This window comes from Pleurodeles waltl, chromosome 2_1 (genome assembly GCF_031143425.1).
Source record: "Pleurodeles waltl isolate 20211129_DDA chromosome 2_1, aPleWal1.hap1.20221129, whole genome shotgun sequence".
Lineage (NCBI taxonomy): Eukaryota > Metazoa > Chordata > Amphibia > Caudata > Salamandridae > Pleurodeles > Pleurodeles waltl.
Genome location: NC_090438.1, coordinates 158,286,488 through 158,309,558, shown reverse-complemented (window position 1 = coordinate 158,309,558; position 23,071 = coordinate 158,286,488). Strand labels below are relative to the sequence as shown.

The following is a 23,071-nucleotide window of genomic DNA, read 5'->3' as shown; positions in this document are numbered from 1 at the left end:
TTCCACAATATACCACGGTCGCCATCTTCACAAGAGAATTTGGCATGCTGTATGCTTGAGCATTTACGTGCTCGCCTGTGCCCAGAAAGCGTCAGTGATACTGTACATTTGGTGCTTAAATTGTAAATAAATTAGTACAGAGACCCAGCGTTTTCCCTAGGAGCCTGACACATCACTATTAAATGTTGTTTTGCCAAATACCAAGGCTACTGAATATTGCTTCGACTCACACTATTTCCTTACAATTACCCTACCTTTCCTGTCTCTTTAGCTCACACCTGTGGGGTTTTGTTCCACCCTGATTCCTTTTTTGTTGACGTGTGTATATCTTTCTTCCCCCCCTTCTTTATCCCTTTTTCTGCCTCTCAATCGCTCTGAGGCAAAGGCTGATAATGACAAATAAGTCCCTGTCACCAAAAAAGACTGCCAAATGGCCACCATCTGTAACCATAATCACAAATTAAGCACCAATTGCATCTTCAGAAAAAGTTAGTGCTGCGTGACATAATCAGAAAGTGCTGCTGTCTCACTCTCAGAAAGGGTTGACATTACTCTCCAGTAGGTCAATACACTCCTGTGGAAGGCACATTTATGAAAGGCAGACCGACTCTTTGAAGCAGCTACTCCATCTTTCACAGTTCAGGTACCAACTTGTCCTGCTTTGCACAGGAGGGCAAAGATCCCCCTGCAGCTGTTGCAGTGAGTGATTGCATCCACTTGCAGAGGAATGTCTAGGGACTCCTTCTAAACTTTTAAGGGGCACCCTCAGGGGGCTCATTGACTGTGTGCTACCTCTTTGTGATGCTAAGTCAGTGCACTTCCTGATGGCGATTTTGCCTCTACACTAGTGACCATAACACAGCATGGGCACAGACGCGTTTCTCTCATTTGCATAGTAATCCCACACCCAGATGTCCAAAATACTAATAATTGAAGGAAATAAAAATAAAAAAGCAAGGGGGAGCATGTGAAAAAGCAGACCCAAATCATAAACTAAGAGTTCAAAGCTGATTTATGTGTAACCGAATTTAAATGTCAGCTAGTACACTCACCGTATTATCTATCCAAGGTTGGTAGTATCAAGGAGTTGGACAAAAAGACTGTTGTTATTTGTCAATGACACTATGGGCTGGTGCACCAAAATGTTATCATGATGATGATGATCATCATCATCATATTATTATTACTATTATTATTATTATTATTATTATTATTATTATTATTATTAATAATAATAATATTAGTAGTAGTATTGTTATTGCCATTTTTTATAACTATAATACTTCTTCTTATTATTGATGTTATTATTGTTTTAGATGTTGTTTATGGGATTGTTTTTGTTATTTCTTATTGTTGCTACAATAGTCCTACAAGCAAGGGTTCTTTAGAAATATTTTCTTCAGATCTAGAGAGCGCACTTACCCACACAGGTAAAGACAAAGGACCTCTGCCACAAAGGCAGTTGCATGTGTGAACCTGAATTAGTGAGGCAAGTGATTAGATTTATGAGTTGACCTTGCAGTCGTGTAATATTAACCATTATTATCAAATGTTACATGTGAAATAGTTCATGTAAATAACACAGACTCCAGGGGTGTTTAGTGTGAACTTGGGTGGCCTTTTCTTGGTAACGTTTTTAAAGTCCATACTTCCTAAACATTGATGTCCTCTCCAAATGCACTCGGACCTTTCCGAGCCTGTGGAATGGGGAAGATTTATTCCTGCCTAGACGAAGAATAAATCAGTTTGAAAGGCAAAAAGCAGAAGAATCATCTCCAAAATTGGTGAGGATATACGAAAAGGACTTCCACAGACAACAATATTTTTACAACACATAAATAAATGCAGATGCAAATTGCTAAGCACACGATAACAGCAACATATTAGACCCCGAAAAGGTTTCCAAATACTCAGAAGTTGCAATACTACACCCACGCACATGAGCAACTTAATCAATGCAGATTAATGATGTGCCTATAGAAGGTTTTTTTTTGCTGAATTTCAAGCTTTACCTGGAAAGGCTCACCTCGAGAAAGACAATCAGAAAAGTGAAGCCACGGAAGCATTCAAGGAATGGAATTGAAGAATCAAGCATTTTTAAAGCGAAGACTATACTTTTATCAACCATCACCACACGGATATAGGGGAACTTAGATGGACGGGAGGGACAATGCCCCCACACTTCCCCTCGCCATCATTTCAATATTAACATAGATGTATGGACGGAATTTTCCAAACATTCAAAAAAGTGGTACATCCCAGAACGTGCCACAATGCTCATGGACCTACAGCAGAGTAAAGGGACAGTGGTAAAGGGTTTGAAAGTGTGCAGTTGAAGGTTATAGTGCCTATTGTCAGCATCTTGCAGAGGATTATGGTCTAGTGAAGTCCTCCTCTCTTACTAAATGCAAGGAGGATCTTCCCGAGATGATGCATATAAATGCTTCAGAAGTGAGTGCAATTGTGATGTGAACAGCGTTCTAAGTCAGAACTGTTTGTTCGCCACAGAGCACTTTGTTTACCAGTCAGAGCAAACAAGTGGATTATATAAAAAATAAAGTGTCATGTTTACTTGTAGTGCTGCATATTTTTTTTTACCGATGTGTGCTAAGGGAATGTTGGCAAAGCAGAAGCTGCCTGTCATCTGAGACTTGCTAAATGGGTACAGGGTATTTAAACCTTACCTAGGCAGAGAAAGGCACTCTACAAACTGAACCGCAAAGCCTTCATGAGTGCATCTTTCATTTTTTCCAATATATTTCCTACACATTGAATCCAAACCTTCTTCCCATAATCTCTTTCCCTTCTCAACCATTATCACTTCACCTGCCGCCATGTTACCACCAACCATGCTCCGCTTAGACCTACGAAATACACACTTCCACCCATCGCTCTGGCAATGCAAGGCAACTGGTTTCTAAAGGCTTCCAATGATCAAAAAAACATTTCTATAAACCATTTTAATGCTAAGTTTGACAAAAAGGAAAACATAGTCTTTTTTTTGATAGGTGAACTACAAACATTGTTGAACATGCCCCGCATCTCATTTACTATTAAAAGATGAAGAAATACACAGAACATAGATTATTCTTTCTTGTAATGAGACATATTATTGGTCAGTGTAGCCTGGTTTCTGACAATAATGGGAAAACCACAATGCAGTTCCCATACTTTTTGGGTTATAATTAAACCTATTGGACTCTAAGGCGGTTTCGCTTCAGGACTTTGGGGATGCACAGCCTTCAGCGGGCCGCACTCCTATCTATCAGGGCATTGTACTCCGCTGGCAGGCTCCAGCTCGCTATATGTAGAGAGCTCTGCTTTCCTGGTGGAGGTCTGTGTGGCTTTGCGCTTTCAAAACAGCGGCTTCCATTGTCGCACCTCTGAATACACTAAAATGTTTCTATGCATGTTCCCCTGCTCAGTGCACCTGCACAGAAAAAATATTTTGTGTTTGAAAAACAAACTCCCATGTGTGACTGAGTGTAGGGGTCGTTTCTTCGTCCGCCTGATCGTGACTACCAGGCTTTCACTGGAAGCTCTGAATAGGAAAGAAAACATCAGAATATCTGTGCTAAATAAGAACTTCCTGAGATATTTTATCTGATAGCCCAATGCCAGACTGACCACCAGTCAAAGGTTCCCACCAGTGGAGCCATGAGAGGCTCCTCCAGCGAAAATATGATGGTTTACCTCCAAAAGAGGAGTTAGGCGGTCAGGGTACTCCACCACATTTGTGGCACGACATTCTGTCTGCCAAACACTAAAAGGCCTCTTTGTCATTACAATGAAAGCCTGCCTAGGTGCATGAGACCCTCTTCTACCTGATGCTACACAGTAAATATTAGCAATATAATTGTCTGAAGGTATGAAATAATTACTGATCGTCAAATGTTTTTCTATGCATAAAGAATCTATAAACAGATGCTGGCTGGTGTGGACTATGTGCCTTCCCTTCTGCAGGTATCAGTGTTTTGATGGTTAGCTACAAGTTAGACTTCCATCAGGCCCTCTCCTTTATTTCATTCTGTTGAGATCAATAAAAAGTGGTACTATTCAGATGGACTGTCACTTTTCATATTTGAGAAGTTCAGTGCCTATAGGCAGAAGCATTAGTCAAGAAAAAAGTATTATTTCTTTTTATTATGCCAACTAAAATGTGCTATTGGGCAGAAATGTATTGAAGTGACACCCCAAATAAAGTGTTTGGAGCTTCATCCATAAAAAAAGTTTCCACAGCTGGATCGATAACTCGAGAGGAGTCTTACTTGAGCTGGCGGAGAGTTCCCGCAAAGTTAAGGAATTCAGAGTCTGAAATATAAAAAACTGGTGTTGTGAGGAATCCTAAGCTTACCAGTGGTAGCTGCGGCCTCAGCAGCAGACTGTCCTCTGGAAAATGTGAGTGAAGTGGGAGCGGCACCAAGCACAGCTAAGTAAAGTTGCGAAAATTGGCAAACCTGTTCAGTTAAAAAGGAACACTTTTATAATCAAAATGTGTCAAAAATGAACCCACACTGATATGAAGCAGGAGATATGCAACAAATAATCGTGAAGCTTCCTATGCACTTAAAACTCTTTCTGGTTGAAGAATTCCAGAACCACAATGCTTTGGTAGAATGTTTAAAAAACAGTCAATAGACAACAGCGATTCTTCCTTTTTCAATACTCAGTCATAAGAAGAACAGTCCTCTAGTGAGAAAGGCTTAAAATGGTCTAGTTTTTAGGAGAATGTCGTACCCAAAACACAGCCTTATCCAGCAGTAGCAGGTGTCTGAGTTTCAAAACACGCTGTTGAAAGTAATTGTGATTCCTGATTCTGGTTGAGAGAGAGGTGTGGAACGCAAGCTGTCTGCTGTACGAGAAGCGCTGCCTCAGCTGACAGATCACGTGATAGGTAGATTCACGAGACACGATGGCAGCTTCAGCAGGATTTGCACCGTCAATTGAGACAATGGATGTCTGAAGTCTGTTACTATATTTAGAATTGGCCTTGAGAAAGCCCCCGCTAACTCGCTTATGGGGTGAAACACGTGTTGGCTGTTTTTCATCGAACATTGTTCCTCATCCTTTCTCCATCCTTGACCAACTTTACTTGGACGATAACGCTGTCAATTTTGGGATTTACTTCTTTTCTCCTTTTCAACTTCAAGAAGTCCACTTATGGAATTGTAATAAAAAGCCTTGGAATGAACTTACTTTGATTAAGTGAATTAATCACCATTGAAGCATTGGGCTCAGTATTTCAAAATTACTGAATGTGGGAGCTCACCTCCAATTAAATTCTGTGATTCCTGAGCTGATTACCTAATTTTCCCACTTCAAAGGGTGGGTTCTTCAGTAACTAATTCAGTCTTGAGTGGACTCTTAAAAAGACAGACTCTTAACCGCTCTCTTCACAACCACATCCCAAAGTCCAGTACCAACTGGTGTGGCTGGAGCATTCCAAGGCAGCATAGCACAATTCCCTGCTACCTTTCTATCTTCTTCCTAGCAAAAGTTCACTTCAGTGCTGGGTCCATTACGACCCTGTGTGTTGAAAGGCAGAATTCACTTGGGCCTAGATAACAGTGGTCAGCTCTGCAGACACTGCCAGAAACAGAATTTCCCTCAGTCCTTTCATTGGTGACAATTGCTCTTCAGCAGTTTCCTCTGTCTTCAGGTATATCCCTACTGTGAATTTCAGGAGATGTTCATCCTGCGTCATAATGGTGATGAAACTTAAAACTTAGTGCTGTTCCTTGTATTACAAAAGTCTTCGGGATGTGACAGTTTAAGTTTGACGTTTTAAAAATGTATTAAGTAGTATAGCAATGAACAGTCACGACAGGTGACTATATCATGAGTACACTTTGACAAAAGACAACACAAGAGTCAGCCTGACCGACATTACAACGAATCAGCTTGTGGCTTTATCAGTTGAACCAAAGTACAACAATAACTCCCCTCTCCTTCCCTCTACCACCCCTAGAGCTTCCATGTAGGGTCCATCACCTTCTGTCTGTCAATGTATGATAGGGTTGTCTAATCCCGGGCTCAGTCTGCCCTAATATCTACCCAACAGGCAATGAACAAACAAGGATCCCCTAATCTACCCCAATTGCTCACAATTTAAGTTTGTGAAAGTAAAAGAGTGAAGAAAGCCAAATGTAGAAAGCTGCACTGACACTCATTTTAAATGTGCTATTGCTTGTATTTCAGAGTTCGGCTTAGGTGGCTTTTAAATTAAGTCAAATGTTTGAAGGATAAAGATGATAAAATGTAATTTAGACTAACAGTACATATTGAAACAATGTTGGATTTCTGGTGATTAATAAAAGATTAATGAGTTTAAAAATATGTGCAAAGTGAAAGAAGTGCCCTTCTCTGTTGTACTTAATATAATGTTATAACAAAACTATTTTGTTTGAAATGTATTACTCATATTAATGAAATATTATTAATGCTGAATTTGTAGGTTTGCATATAAAATGTTTTAATAAACATATTCATTATATCCATTTAATATTTTCTCCTGTGTTAGCATCAGCTAGGCCTGAGGAGCTTCCATTGTCAGTCATGTAAGAGTGTTGAATATTTTTTTTTTAAACGAAGTCTTCTTTCAGATTTCATTTCCATGAGAAACAAAGTCTTTTGTAATAGACCCCAGTGTTTAAACTTGGAAAGAGTAATTCCTTTGCCCTTGAGACAAGTACATTGCAGGAACATGGACTGAGATAATATTCATTTGCTTCAAATCGGCTTGGGTCACATGGAAATGAGATGTTCTCATGACAGACCTGGGAAGAAAGTGGACTGTTGCAATTTGGTGTCTGATGATTGATTGCCATGAGATGATGCCCCTTCAATGTGACATGAACTGATATCTTTGGTGATTCAAATTGTTTTGTGACATTTGAAATAAAGATGGACATTCAAACTTTGGTCAGCCTTGAGGAGTTGTAAGCAGATCTGAGCAGACCTGAGCAGCCTGTTGAGAGCCCCTGCTGCCTGCAGATGCGTCGCTGATTTTGATGTCTTGCTGATGAAGATTCCCTGAATGCTATACCTCTGATGAGGTCTCTTCCTCTCTGCCATTTGCCCTTACCCTTGAAATACTGTTTTAGATTTCTATTTGCTCCTTCAGTAGACTCGTGATGGAGTTTCTGATATGTATACACTTTTTTTTTCTTATCTTATGCCCAACTTAATTAGTGATCAGCAGTCCGAGATGATCTTTTTACAAATTATTTTTTACCTCTTTATGCTTTTTGTCTTTTGCCAGCTTGGGTTTCTTCCCACATATGTATTTCCCTAATTTGGTTAGCTGTAGGGTGCCCAGTCAAAGATTATTTACTCTTTTGAATTGACTAATGATTGTAAATTCTGAGCAGCGAGTTAGATCTGTGTCTCAGATATTCTTATTGATGTTATGTATTATTTTATTTGAATGCTTAGTTGTTTTACTATTAGTTTGCCTGAATTTATTTTGACGCATTGGTCAACCCTCAGTGATTATGTACCTTTATAACTTGGTTCTGGATACTGTCTTCATGGCTTTGGGCTTGTGGTTGTAAGAAATATTTTAGCTTTGTTCCTGATTAAAGTTTTCCTTCTGTGGCCACATTAGTCATGGTGTCTAAATTGTTTGGGGTGTTGATTGGATTTGTGCACAAATGTCATTTTACAAGGGTTCAAGAAGAGGAGATGTGTTTATTCTAGTTAGAGAGGATGAAGAAGTCTCACCCAGAGGAACCCCAGCTTATCATGTCATATCATTAAAAGGGGTTTCAGCATGTTTGTGGTTAGGACAATGGTGTAAAATGACTGAGAAATAGGGTACTATAGTTTTTTCCTGTTATGGAACATTTAATTAGAGAATATTAGACAATTTGAGGAGAATATTGTATAAGTCTAAGCCACCTCCAAGATCTGCACAATTTGAGGCCACTTATTGTAAGACAGAGAACAGCGACAAAATTTGAGAATAGAATGCAGAAGGCAAATAAGACATTAGCTGATGCTAGATGGGAGGCAGGACAAAAAATGTGGAGAGCAGACATATTAGATGGAGTGAGAATGTTTCCAGCTATTACAGAGGAAGGTGAGGGAAGTACAAAACCTAAGACTCGAAAGAAACAGACAGCAAAGGTAGAGCAGACAGCAGAAGATAAAAGACATTCACATATGATAGTGACTCAGAAGATGAGTTTATAAATCAGCTTTTGATGAATCATCCTCCACCGTATCATTCAGTTGAGACAGGAACAAATAGTGAAGCAATACAGAATGTAGTCCCAAATGTGCAGAATGCACCAGTTGAGCAAACCCAGAATCAGATAGTTTCAATTATGCTTGCCATTTCAATGACACAAGTAGCTGTGGTTTATCCATATGTTCTGACAGTTAATACAGCCCAGTCCATTTCAAGTCCAGATACAAATCAAGCAGTACCAAGCCTAGTTATGAATCAGGTAATGCCAAGTCCTAATGTGAATCAAACAGTGCAGAAACCTAGTGTGTCTTCCCCTGTGCAGAATTTTAATCAGAATCAGCCTATGCCTATGTTTACACCAGTGTAGACAATGTCAAATGCTAACTTGAATCAAACAGGACAGACTTTTAGTACTGTTTTGACAGGTCAAAGTGCTAGAATGCCAATTCCACAGAATCAGATACATTTTATGGGTCCTGATGCACTAACAGTTCCCATGACTATAGGTCCAGTTGGTCCCTTGTATGCTTCAGGTAATCCTGGAAGTCATTTGATAAATGTTTCAAAAGTTCCTGAAAAACCATCTACATCGGCTGGGATATCACTAATTGGTATGCAAAGATCAGTTCATTCAAATACATCAGAGATGGGGAGATCAGCTTATTTATATGAATTGCAGAACCTAATCAGATGTTAAATCAGGCAGGACAAGTTCTGGATGTGAGGTTTACCCAGGGAGCCCCTCTTCCTTACATACCCACACCTGAACAGATCACAAGTGTACATTGCAGTACCCCACAAGTAGATGTGCCCCAGTGAAATAATATTAGATTGGAAGGTCTTTCAGCATAACTGTTGATAGATTGATTAAACAATCTGAGCCCGCATGGTGCAACTGGTGCAAAAAATGGCAATGTTAGATCTGAAGAGACACCAGAGAGAGACAGGACAGTAAATGTGCCTAGATTTAAATTAGAATTAAACAAGTTAATTTTTTGGGACGTTAGACAATTAGAAACATACACAGAAGATGAATTGCGATTCATGTGTAAGGTTGCCACTCAACGTACAGGACAGGCTTATGTAAAGTTAGCATAATTGGCTGAAAAGTATGAAGTGGACTTAGGAAAATCTAAACCCCCTAAACAGAAGTTACAAATTAGAATTTAGCACCAAAGACAATATTAATATGAGATCACCTGGAATGAGAATGCACTTAAAGAAGTTCATTACATACATTCAAACAAGGGGAGCATTAGATAAATAGGAAGGCAGATGGGCAAAGAAAAGAGATCAGAAGAAAGCAAAGAAGGAAGAAATCAATCTGGAAATTATGTAAAAATTATGCCTATATGAGAAATACCAGGTGGAGGTTATGTGCGTGTGCCCTGGAGTAGGAGTGATATATTGTCATTCAGAGGCAGAAAGGTCTGAGAAACCTTCAAAATGTCTGTGAGAAGATTTGAATGATTTGTTTGACATTGTGGTTCCAGCTGACTTTGAGGACCGAGTATAAAAGAAGTGTTGATTGACCAGATCGTACCCTCCGCGAGATCTAGTAACAGGTATGCTGTCTAAAGACATGATGAAAAAGTATTGTGAGATAATTGAATTCCTGAAGAACAAAGTGTCACTGAAAGATACTGATTAGCAGAAAATTGACAGGACATCACTGGAAACCAAAGAGTATTTTCATGCTTAATGTGAGAGATTGCTGAAAGCTTTCAAACAGCATAGCAGTATAGAGAACATAGAGCCAAAGGAAATGAGTTATTTTGTGTTTAGATGCGTGCAGGGATTTAAACTAGACATTAGTGAAATTGTTCAGCAGCACCTGATTTGTTGACAGAACAAACCAATTGATGAGATCCTGCAGCATGCAAGGTACCGCAGCGATAACATTGAATTGAAGCAGAAAAAGTTGATGATGATGCAATTGAAGGCTGCACATAAAAGGAATTCAGAACCCTCAGATGATGGTGAATACAAGTGGAATGCAAGGTGCGCAATAGCAGGCTATCAATGTGGTTGAGGATGTGGTGTACAGGTAAATCAGAGAGGAAATTTGGTAGACATTCAAGCCATTGAAGAAAACAAATTTGTGTAATCTTTGTGGAAATTTAGGTCATTGCTGGAGGGAATGTCTCTATAATAATGTGAATCATTTTATGTAGAATGCTGGTGTTGTTCAGACTCAAGATAATATTCAGGTTCAAATTCAGAGAGTTTAAAGTCCCAGCCTTCCGAACCTTCATGTGTCCCTAGGACAACAGATGCAGGTACCCCAAGTCTCAGCAAACCATGATTCAAATGGCGAATGCAAACATGAATCAGATAGAATCACAATTTTCCTTAACTAATTTGAGTGAATTCTTAGAAACATTTCATAGTGATACGTCCAATGATGAGGATTGCATGTTAGTTGCATCCTTAGAGCTAGATCAGCATGGTCCCTATATAAATGTCAACATTATGGGGCACAATGTGTCATTCTTGGTTGACACTGGAGTTACATGTTCCTCTGTCATAAGAGCATAAGTGCCAAATTTGACCCTATCAGGAAGGAGCTTTCAGGTTGTAGGGGTAGCAAATACGCAGTTGAAAAATCCTGTTACAAAACATGTTCCAGTAAAAATAGGTTAATGTTTTAGGATTGTGGAAGCCCAATGGAAAATACCGTACAGTTCAGGATCTGAGAAAAGTGAACAATATTTTTGTTCCATGTTTTCCAGTGGTACCTAATCCAGCAGTGATTTTGCTCAGATCCCATGTGAAGCAGAATGGTTTACAGTCATTGATTTGTGTCAGGCTTTCTTTTCCGTTCCTCTACATGAAGACAGCCAATTCCTTTTTACCTTTAAATTTGGCAGTTGTATTTATTAACATGGTGTCATACTCCACAAGGGTATTCGGAGTTGTCATTCATTTTTAATCAGATTTTGAAGAAGAATTAGGAGTCCCTTAAAATGCCTTATCACTCAGCTTTAGTGCAGTATATTGACAACCTTTTGGTTGCATCAAATACTCGTGAAGCATGTAGAAGAGATACCATTGCTCTATTGAGTCATTTAGGGGAAAATGGACATAAAGTTTTCCCAGCAAAATTGCATTACTGTACAAATGAAGTCCGATATTTAGGTCATCACATAGAAAAGAGTGCCAGGACGTAATAATTTCAGCAATCATAGAGGTGAATCCCCCCAGTTACCCAAAGGGAAGTCAGAATGTTTCTGGGAATGATTGGCTACTGCTGCCAATGGATTCAAAATGTTTCCCTTTTGTCCAAGCCCATACAGAGGTTGACACACAAGGATGTGTCTGCTCTTGAAATGTTTCATGACACATGCATGCGTGCCTTCACGGAGCTGAGAGGAAGCTTGTGTCAAGGCCAAGCTCTGAGATTCCAGATTATTGCAAATGTTTTTCTTTGTTTTGCTGTGAGAGGGATGAATGTGCTCTCTCAGTTTTGACACAGTTGCATGGAAATACAAACAAGCGTGTGACTTATTTTTCTGCCACAGTTGATGGAGCTGCAGCCTTGCCTGGCTGTTTAAGCACCGTGAGCATCAAACAGTGCAGAGGTATTGTTATGAGCAACTCAGTGAACATTTTTATCCCCAGTTCAGTAGAGATTTTGTTAACCTGCACCAAAACTCAGTACCTGATCAACGCATGTTTGACCCATTATGAACAATTTATATTGGGTTCTTCTAATGTCAATATAAAATGATGCAAATTATTAAATGTAGCCACTTTTTTGCGAAATCCAGTTGAAGATGCACGTAACCGTGAAGATGAGATTAAGCATGACTAGCTTGATCTGACTGAATTGTGCAACAAACCAAGATCTAATATTCAAGATGTCCCCTAGACAAAAATGACTGTGTCATGCTCGTTGATGACTCCTGTTTAAGAGACCCTGATGGTACCTTAAGACCAGGTTCTGCAGTTTGCACAGTCCCAGGTCTGATAGAAACATCCTGGCTTCAATGAGTCTTTTCTACCCAGTAGCCAAATTGATTTCTCTTACCAGAGAATGCTGTGTTTTTGATCAGCTCAAAGTGTCCATTTTCACTGACAGCTAGTATAGGTTTAGTGTCATTCACAACTATAAGCAGTTGTGGTACTGTAGTGAATCCTAGTTTGTTTTAATGGGATAACAGGAGTTAGCTTAGCCGTAGGCTTGTAAACTCGTGCCCCCGTCACCTAGTGACTTTTAACCTACTTAGCTTGCTCTGTCTTAACTCATTTAATTATTTATTTCCTCTAAGATGGATGCCTTGTTTATAGTTAGGCCACTTGTTATGAGTTGTATTATCAGTGTCACTGCGCCAAGGCGTCAAAATCAAGCACAAAAGACAAACAAACAGTATGTGTTCACACTTAGGGATTTTCCCTCTCTATACTTTCGAGAGATTGTTGATATTAATTGCCGTCCCAAGCATGCCTGTTAACTATTGTTTTGGAATACACCTACGTCAGGGGACCTTGTAGATTTGTATAAATACATCACACTTCAGACAGATAATCAGAGGGATTCCGACCAGAGGGCATCGCCACCATCGCTGATACCGATGCTGCAGTCATCTTGACGCTGACCCAGTCTTCGTGTCCCTACGGATTCTGAGATAGAGACCTCATTCCAAGGTAACAAGGGTTGGAGGCTCTTCTCATGGGCACAGCTTTGGCAGATTAGGTTTAGCAAACCCAGCTCTCCTTTAGGTAGGAGATTAGGCCTATTCTCATTAGGGTATTAGGGCATATTCCATCTCATACATATATATATATTTCTTTCATATATCGCAAAAATGGTGGGGGTCTTTATAATCATGACTCTCTTCTTCACAATACTGTTGCTTGGTATATTCATTATCCTAATCATTGCAGTTCATGCAACTTATCGCAAATGGCAGTTATGTTAAATAAAAACTATTATAACTTCACTGCATCTGTGTTATTGCCTTTCTTTGTATGAGACATAATACATCTGTGAGAAAAGGGTAATTTCCGTTCAACCACGACAACCCTGAGATATCTTACTTTGAGTCCATGCGTAAGCGACTGCTACAAATCACCTTTTACTATTGTGTTTCTGGTGAGGTACTGCTAGTGAGCCGGTAAGGTTTGGACAACAGTTACAACTAGTCGTAGGAAAAGACTTAGTCACCTACAAACGAAAGTACTGTCATTCTCAGACCAGCAGTCTTGCTCAGAGCAAGAGTCCAAACTACGACAGTGCCAGAAGGGTTTCATGATCTCTTCTGGATCGCCTATCCGAAACAGTGGCAAAGTTTACCAATTGTTGAAATCATTAAAGTTACCTGTGAAAATAGCATTTGTAAAATGTGCAGCTTAACTAAGGTTAAATGATTATATATCCTTTGACAATACCAATGCAAATGCAGTAGAGATGTATTGTGGCCTGCACTGCACTTCCTTTAATGAGGAATGGAGCTATGGAAATGACAGTGAGACAATTCAAAATTTCTTTATGACAGCCATTGATACTTGGGCAGAAGTGAAAAGACTGCAAGAAGAAGTGACAGATGAAGAAAAGCAGAGTTGTGTTAGAGCAGGATGTGTCCAGAGGAATGAAGATGAAGTTTGTGTATCAAGTGATAGTAAAGAAGTATTGCCAAATAGCTTATCGTCCCCGATGGCAAGGTATCACCATGGACAGGCACACACAAGTAGAGATATGATGATCGAAACACTCAGGCACACGTGGCACAACCCCATATTTAGATTGGTTGCTAAAGTACTGTGTCACAGATGTGTAACATGTCAGCAGATGAATATAGGGAAACATACAGTCTGAGTCACATAGGCAGATCAAGAGGACCGTTCAACAGAATGCAGCTTGATGTTATTGAATTGCCAGTGTGAAATGGGCTGAGGGATATTTTGTTTGCGGAGTGCGTATTCTCTCATTGGGTAGAGGCTTACCCAATTCAAAGGAATGATAGCCTCACAGTTGCAAAGTTGTTATTGAGAGAGGTGATACCTTGATTCGGTTTTCCAACTTCTCGGGAATCATACTGAGGATCTCGTTTCAACATAGAGATTCTTAAATTATTGTGTTTCGCATTACAAGATGAGCAAAGATTGCATTGCAGTTACAGGCCAGAAGCTTCAGGACTAGTGAAGCATATTAATGGAACAGTGAAGTCTCGACTGGCCAGATGCTTCCCCTGTTGTCCTGATGAGTATGCGCACCACACCTGACAGAAAGACAGCCTTGCCATCTCATGAAATTATTATGGGGCATGCAATGAGATTGCCAGCAGTGCCTGCAAATGCTTTTCTGAACATTACCGATCACTTGGTACTAGATTATTTCAAAGGACTAGTTGAGGTGGTTTGTTCTTTGTCTCACTAGGCCGTAGGAGCAACTGCATAACCACAGCAAGAACTTTGTCACAACCTGAGTCCTGGTACATAGGTGGTGAAAAAAGCATGCAAGAATGACATGTTTGGAACCGTGTTGGAAAGGGCCATATCATATAGTTACGACAGCTGTGGAGTGTGCTGATCTTCTGAACTGGATTCATGTAAGCAACTTGTGCAAGGTTCCTTGTTATCTTGATGAAACAGTGACTGTTCCCAAAGGGTCTTTTAAAGTGAGTTCAGGTTAGCCAAGGTGTGGTGACTGGACAAGTGGCTAATGCAGAGCATGCATGGTCTGGCGAAAATCTGAGCGAGTCAACAGCAGTTGACGGTACAGAAGGGTCGAGACAGAGTCAGGTGACTCCTGCTAGCTCAGATCAAGTTGAAACCCCTGTTGTGCCAGAGAAAAGAGATGTAACCGGAGATCAGTGGCCAGAGAAAAGCCAAGAGCCAGTAATGAAAGAGCCTCCTACCATTGCTTAATTACCTGAAGATCATATCAAAGTGACAGCCAAAATAAAGGTAATGCAACGAGGAGGGCCAAGTCGAAGATATTCTGCTCCTGTATGGACTTTGTTAGACTTTTCATCCTTGGTTTGGTCCCCCTTAACTTTTTGCCTCTGTTTCCTAGGTTGTTGATGTGTGCTGGACTCTGTTTTTGCTATTTTTGTTACTCTGGGCACTTTACCACTGCTAACCAGCCCGCTGCTGGAGAAACGACGCGCAGCATCGCTGAAGGATACCAATGAAATTGCAACCCGCACTGCGTGGTTTTCGGATCTTTGTGCAGCAGGAATTGTAAATCAAACATCGCTGGGTGTGCAAAAACAAAACAAGGCCTACCTGGGCCCGAGAGTGCAGACCGAATTGATGCATCGCCCTCCTGCAGAGAGAAGAAACAATGCGCGCAGACTTAACTGAAGGAGAAACGACACAAGGTCACATTCATGAGTGAAATCGACGCATCGCAAGCCCTTTTTGATGCACTCTTGGCTGTGCTTGGTTATTTTTTACGCACCCAGGTACATTTTCACGCTAACAGTATTAGCGTTGTGTTTAAAACTACATGAAGACTCTTTTTGGTTTTTAATTGATAACTTGACTTGTGTATTGTGGATATTTCTCATTTTGGCCTTGTTATGTTTAGATACATATTTTCTATTTTTCTAAACCTGTGTTGTGTCCTTTTGTGGTGTTTTAATTAAGTTACTGTGTGTGTTGGTACAAATACTGTACATCTAGCACTCTGAAGTTAAGCCTACTGCTCGTGCCAAGCTACCAAGAGGGTGAGCAGGGGTTAGCTGAGGATGATTCTCTTATACCCTGACTAAAGTGAGGGTCCTTGCTTGGACAGGGGGTGACCTGACTGCCAACCAAAGGCCCCATTTCTAACAGTGTCTAAATTGTTTAGCGTGTTTTTTGTTGATGCTTCATCACACTATTTACTGGGTCAAAAGGTCTGTCAACCTCCGGCAACTCAGTAATGGTCAGTGATCTGTCAAGAGCCTTTCACTTTGACTTTCTTATGCTGCCCATACACCTAGTTCCTAACACTTCCCATGCTTTACGTTCAATACTATCCTAAGATAACATCTTTCTAGGTTTGCAAAACCTCCCTACAGTCTGGCTCGATTAAAATCAGTTTCCTTTCTCTTTACTTCAAAGAGATTCCTCCTGAAGATGGTCGCTCTCTTCCCAATAATCTCCATGAGTACAAGGAGCTGGATTGGCTTTGGAAAAGTGTCCTGTAGAGCCCTGAGTTATAGTGAGAGAGATGAGGGTGATGCATTTACTGCATCAGTAAGCACCACTACTGCACGTCATGGTAAATACCTCTCATTCCACATTGTTTACTTGAAAATGAGGTATAAAATGTGGAGTCAGTATTTAATGCACCAAATTCGACATGATGTGCGTTTTTAGGACTTTACCCTTTGCACATTTAGATAATTTGTATCTGTCCAAAACTGTCATTGAAAAACAGATACTGTGGAAAACACAGCTCAAAATTCAGATGGCTGCAAAAACCCTTTTTAACCTTGAGAATATAATGACGGCCTTACAGTCCTTTTTCTAATGGGAATGGGCTTTGAAAATGCCTGGGAGGACACACCTGCTTTGCCCTCATCCTTAGTTCCTTTCACTTTAAAAGGACCCTTGCAAGTCCTTGGAAGAAAGATTTCTGGATATAAGCGGAAGAAATGTAAACACACTGTCTGAGGATCATTTGCTGCTTCCATCGTCTAGCCAGTCCCCAGCTCATGAAGCACAACTGAGAAATCTTTCTAAACAACATTATTGTGACAATAGAACTACAAATTAAAATTCCTAATATTTATAATTGCACTATTTAAAAAAAAAAAAATCTCAAATAGGAATATGGACCAGGTGCCATGAGCAAGATACACAAATATGGCATGTAAAACAAACTGTCAGCATTGGCAATTGAATGCTCCCATCACCCAGTGCAGTAAGGCACTTTGGTTGCTATTACTACTGAAACATGGAACCTTACGCCAATTTGTATGTTTCACATGTAATCATTATGCATCTTGGCCTCGCAGGCCTCAAGGTAAACCTTGCAGTTAACTTCTTGTGTTGAATAAAGGCTTAATATGTTAACAAATGTTGTTTGTTTGTATTGTACTGCAGCATGACATTACAGCCTGGAAAGTAGTGCTAGGGAGCTGCTTGCCAGCCATGCCGCTATATTTGTGAAATCTCACATGATGAAAAAGCATACTGCATTCCACGGGGTATTTGAAACTCATGCCACTAGTAGATACTACAACTTCAAGCTTCAGAACATTTTTTATGTTTCTTTTGCTTTTCCTTTCCTTCTCCAGATGATATTTCTTGTTGGTCTTACATCCATATTTTCCACAAGTGGAAGCTTCTGGTGAACTCTAAAGCTAACATTTAGTGCTTGAGAACGCCTTATGGTTTTGAAAAATTGTGTTTGAGCTTATAGTTAAATCTCTGCACCTCAAACTGCAGAAAGAGGAGGGCCGTAGGTGATAGTTGGTGTCATTAAGCAGTTTATGTATGATGATCATAACAAAGAGTAAACAGCTGATAAATTCTTGTGTTCAATGCCACACAATCAATTTTAATACCTCAAGTACTTATTAATCAAAGGGCATTGACTGTATTGATATTGTAGCATCCTCCCCAGCATGGGTACCCACCAATGACTATGCTAAACACAGAGCATCTTTAGTCCTCTCTGTGTACTTGTGAACTCCAACATCCTAAACCATGCTTTCATTACATTCTATTCGAGCGATTACATCACACTAATATGGAGTCCGTTAGGAGCCAGAAAGGTTCCGTCCTAAAACATGCAAGACACTACAGATATGAAGGTGGCTGGGTCTTGTAGGGTGTAAAATACTGTTCATATGCTCTTCTTCAAGGAAAGTCCTCTCAATTAAGACCTAAAAATGGCATAATAGGCACATGTCCTGGTAGGACGTTAGCTTGTTTCCTATGATGGTGTGCTTGGACTATGTACATCATTTGTACATAACTATTTTAACCAGAGGGGGTCTAGGTGCCCTAGAAGGTGCAGACTCAGCTGTCTGAGAGTTGCCCAATGGAACTGCCACGTTTTCAGCTTCCTTCTGAATTCGAGGATAGAGCTATCTTCCGTGATGTTGAATTGGGGGCTCATTAAATGTTTTGGGTGTGACGTGGGAGAAAACATGCCCTCCAGGAATACAACCCAACCACACAGCAACACTCTCGACATGATAACCCACCGTCAACTGCCCATATGAGCAGCCAAGCATAAATAATTTTAGACGAAAAAACACTTGTCTGTGAAAGCAACAATCCCGCTCTCCCCTGAGTGTCACACTGCTTCACCCAAGACTTAAGGTAGACATAGACCATTCTAGGAAGGGCTGATGTAACATAAAATCTCCCCTGTCTACCACCTGCAATGTTAATATAAATCTATTCTTCTACCCCATCTTTGGCTGTTAAAATCCCTATTGCAGCTGCCAGCCAGCACAGGTGATGAACTAGATCGCAAGGTCAATAAATAATATTAATTCTCAAGCTATGGTCAAATGAATCATTCTAAATCTACGTTAGAAGAAGGGCATATGAGGTACATTTCATTCAGAGAAGCAAAATGCCTTTGTTTTTGTTTTTTATTGAATATGGAAAGTCTGACACGTGACGGGATTTATGTATAGGCAATGACGTCAAATGAGTGTTCCCAGGTGCAGCAGACATGCCCATCAATGGCCTCCCTTTAAATGTATTCGGTGATTAGCATCCCTTTCTCAAATGTCCAACACTTGCTGAATGGAATTAAACGAACAATTTAATCATATTAAACAAGACTCAACCTTTAATCTAACCAGATCGAGGTGGTTTCTTTCTGACTGTCGTTTATTATTTTACATCATTTATTTTTATTGAAAAATGGTCTTTGCTATGAATATCTTGCGGAGTGAGGACCTGCTGAAATGACAACAGAATCCTACTGATATATACTTATCTAAACCACATTGATCAAATGCAACAGCATCTGTAATTTGAGCATACAATTTGTAATCAAAATACAAATATCAGTGTGTAATTTCGACATAACATAGCAAACGCATGAAGATTTATTTTACACAAGAGTGTGGGAGCTTCAGATGGTTACCTGGTCTCGAGTGGAATGTTGCTGTTCAGAACCCAGCTGTTGTGCAGATGGACAGAGTCGTGCGTACTAGTGGGCGGGATGGACGCGGCTGGGCTGGGCTGGCTGCGGGTTGTCATTGACCTCCTCTGGAGAGAGTCCAGTTTTTGAGAGGGCTGTCTACTGCAGGTGCATGCATGCGGAGGAGGAGGAGGCGGCGGTAGCGGTCTGAATGTGAACTGGTTGTGTGGGCTGGCTGGAACATCTAGAAGAAACATAAACGAGAAAGAGAAACTGCATTTTATTCTCATAGCTAATTGAGGCATCACATTGTTCAGATTCGAGTTAACATGTTTTAAGTAAAAAAGAAAGGTGATCATTTAGAAATCAAGCCCTAATGGAGGCGCACCGTCCTCGGTTTCATTTGAAGGTACATGATATTGTTTACACAAATTAACTTTTATTAGCTATTCAACTATTAGCCAAGTCTTTGTTGACGTTTCATTTTTTACTTTAATAATAAGTTTACTTGGTTGAGGATGATACCATATATTTCATTTAATTGATTTCTTCAGGCTAGAATATTTCAAATAAATATGCTTGTGACATAGAACATATTATGACAATAAGGGTCTAAGGTACAATATATTCAACAGGAGCCTCGGCATCCTGAATAGTCAAACAAAAGCAGTAGGCCTTGTTGTAATCTGGAAAGGAATGAACGCAATGTTAGATCTGCAATTGTGCCACTTTTATGCCACTTTACTCTAGGTTGGCACTGACGAAACATTGCTAAGGGTATCATTACGACATGTCGTGGGCAGTGCAAGGGCCCCCTGCACAGCACCCTCGGAAGGCACACTGTCTGCTATGGTGGGGGCACTCTCTGTGCGACTGCTTCCGGAGGAGCCAACGCCAATGCTGGCACATGGTTTTCACTGGGGTTACTGGCGGAAACTTCCTGATTCAGAGGTTTCTGCCAGTCAGACCGGAGGAAAACTTGTAACTAGGACTAGGAACTCCAGCTCCGAGGTGGTCTCCTCCCCATGGGTCTGGCGGTCTGAGGATCAGACCACCAAACCCATAATGATACCCTTAATTGTCTGAAAATTATCTGAAAAGAGGAATTTATGAAACATTGAACACTTAAATAACAGCAGTTTCTTGGACTAAAATGAGGCAATGAGCTAAGTTCCAATATAACATTATGAGGCATAATTTGTCTTAGGGGATATCATTGCAATTAGTGCCTCGCATATGTCAAACAATAGTAGAGAAAATCACTAATTTGAATTTCGTGGTACATTTTCAAAATGCATGTGATTGTAGTCACACTGTGTGGCCCTGTGGCATCTCAAAACCAGATTATGGTAGTTAACCAAGCATTGCTTTTATTACATTCTCCATATCCTCACAACTAAACTAACCTCATTAATCAAGCTTTACATTTAGTAAATAATGTTTCATTTGGAATCTTTGAAGGCATGGTGGCCATCTCCCTATACTAACAAATATGCATTATTAACCAGGAGATTGGAACTCAGATTTAGGGAAGCAAGATATTCTGAATAGCACAATAACTCTCTATGGTTACTGGACAGAGATTGTCAAGGATTCCGAAATTAAGTGAATGGAGCGGATGGCAATACACGATATGATATTGACTCAAAACAGCTAATTTGATAAATATATAATATATATATATATATATATATATATATATATATATATAGAGAGAGAGAGAGAGAGAGATATCAAAGATTAAACATTGAATATATTTCTAAATCAACTAGGTTTACACACAGACGACATATTTACAACTAATTTATATACACTTTATCATTATAGTAGGACAGTTAGTGTGTTTGATGTACCACCAAGGACAAGGGTGTGCCCAGATGTGGGTCCCTTGTTCCCAGTGCCACTGGACCCAAGCTACACCCTACTGAAGATCCCCAATCAGGGTGAAACGAGTCTTGGGTTGCTTGTGCTCCAGTTGAAGGAGGACCTGGCTTGGCAGTTTGGGTTGGACTGTTCCTTTTGGAACAAGGTCAAAACTGATTTGCATATGGCTGCGTACAAACTGAGGTGGAATGGTGGGCAAAGGAAAGATGGGCTCAAATTCTACCCTGTGCGATTGCCAGTGGTTAGACTTAATGCACACATTCCTCCCATCACCTTTGATGTTCTTGCTGCGAAGGCTAGAATACTATACTTCATAAGTCACCTTACAGGAATCTAGCATTGATTCAGACTTCCTGGACCTAGGCAGCCCTTCGTATCTTTGTGTGGCTTGCAGGTCACCATGTGAAATAAATCTCAGCAACAATAATCAACCCTTTATCTTTCTGAATTTGAAAAATGACTTTCCGATACATCAGGCAAATTAGGTAATGGTTGAAGTGGTGGAGTCTGCAAGTAAATTGACTTCACCATGATTTTTACACTAGGATGTAATTACTGAATGTAATTAATACACCAGAAAACAAATGGATGGATCATTTGTGTTGTGGATGAATGTAACGTCCACACAGCACTGTAATTAAGGACAATTTTATGTAACCAGAAACCTATTTCCAGTCTCCTCTATGCATGGTGCAGTTTGTACTGAATTTGATCATTGATTCCACCAGAGACAAATAACAGTTTTAAAGCTATTGTTTGCATGGAAGTCTTTTCCAGAATTATTGTAGAAAACAGTGCAAATGTTTCACAATAAAGACCCCAGAATGTATCTCCAGTCCGTCATCTTAACCTTGTAACCTTTGAAGTGTGGTGGTAATCATTGTTGGGAGCTCAGGTGAATTGATTCCCCTGAGAAGATGCCAATTCACTGGCTTTGGCTATGCAGTGGGTGAAGCCCAGCTTGAAAGCTTCTGGAGGTTTTATTAGAAAGTAAAATCCATTAATTAAATAACACCCATGAGTGAAATCTAGGCTTAGCTAAAAGCCACATTTAAATGTGCGCTTTCTTTTTTAAACTTCTCATGACCCACATTTGCTCCACTTTTTGGAGATGCTAAAATTGACAAATTCTAACATACTTTAGTTTAGTAGAAATGTTTCTATTGTAACCTTTGCATGGCTTCTGGGTGGCACCAACTTCCTCCTGTAGCAAAGAAAGCTATTTTATGCTTTCTTTCTGGGTGACCTGCAATCAAATTTCAAAATTTGCTAAACTAATCTGAAACTTGCTTCTTTTTTAATAAGCTTATGGAGTGAAGATGTGTGCAAAGGTAAGTGATGAAATGAGAATGAAATTCAGTACAAGTGTTTTTTTCAGAGAGCAAAGTGCATGCAAATGTATCCAATCTAATGTTGACACATACACAGTGGGCTTCATAATGAGTCTGGCGGAATTAAGACTGCCAGTCTTGCGGTGACGGTCAGGACCATGGTGGCCAGACTGCCAAGGTTCTGCCGTCTCCGTTGGGATCGGTGATCCCGACAGGTTGACAGCAGGTGGAGGTCGCAATCCGCCAGGGCAGTGCTGCATGGAGCGCTGCCCTGCAGATTATAACCTTGTTCTCTGCCAGTCTGAAAAGGGATGGCAGAGAACAAGTGCAGGGGGCCACACGGCATCCTTTGTATGGGCAGTGCAGGGGCCCCCCTGCCCAGCACCCTCACGATGTTCACTGTCTGCTGTGCAGACAGTGAACATCGTGAGGGTGCTGGTGCACCCTGCAGGTGACAGCATTGCTGCTGGCTCAGCTTCAAGCCAGAGACAATGTTGTAACCTGTTTCCCACTAGGCTGTCGGGCAGAAACCAAGGTTTCTGCTTGTCAGCCTAGCGGGAAACACCTAGCAGGTCCAGCAGGCTGCTTGCTACTATGACAGCAGCCACCCTGTCGGAGTTT

At 40.4% G+C, this 23,071-nt stretch overlaps 1 protein-coding gene across 2 annotated transcripts in view; it reads right to left on the bottom strand.

Annotated features, from left to right (window-relative positions):
• TENM1 (teneurin transmembrane protein 1) overlaps nt 1-23,071 on the bottom strand; it is a 1,758,425-nt gene that overhangs the window by 995,854 nt on the left and 739,500 nt on the right. For both annotated transcript variants that reach the window (XM_069211839.1, XM_069211847.1), the window contains one exon: nt 19,239-19,479. In XM_069211839.1, the coding sequence (XP_069067940.1) occupies nt 19,239-19,479 (241 nt within the window). The remainder of the gene's footprint in view (nt 1-19,238; nt 19,480-23,071) is intronic.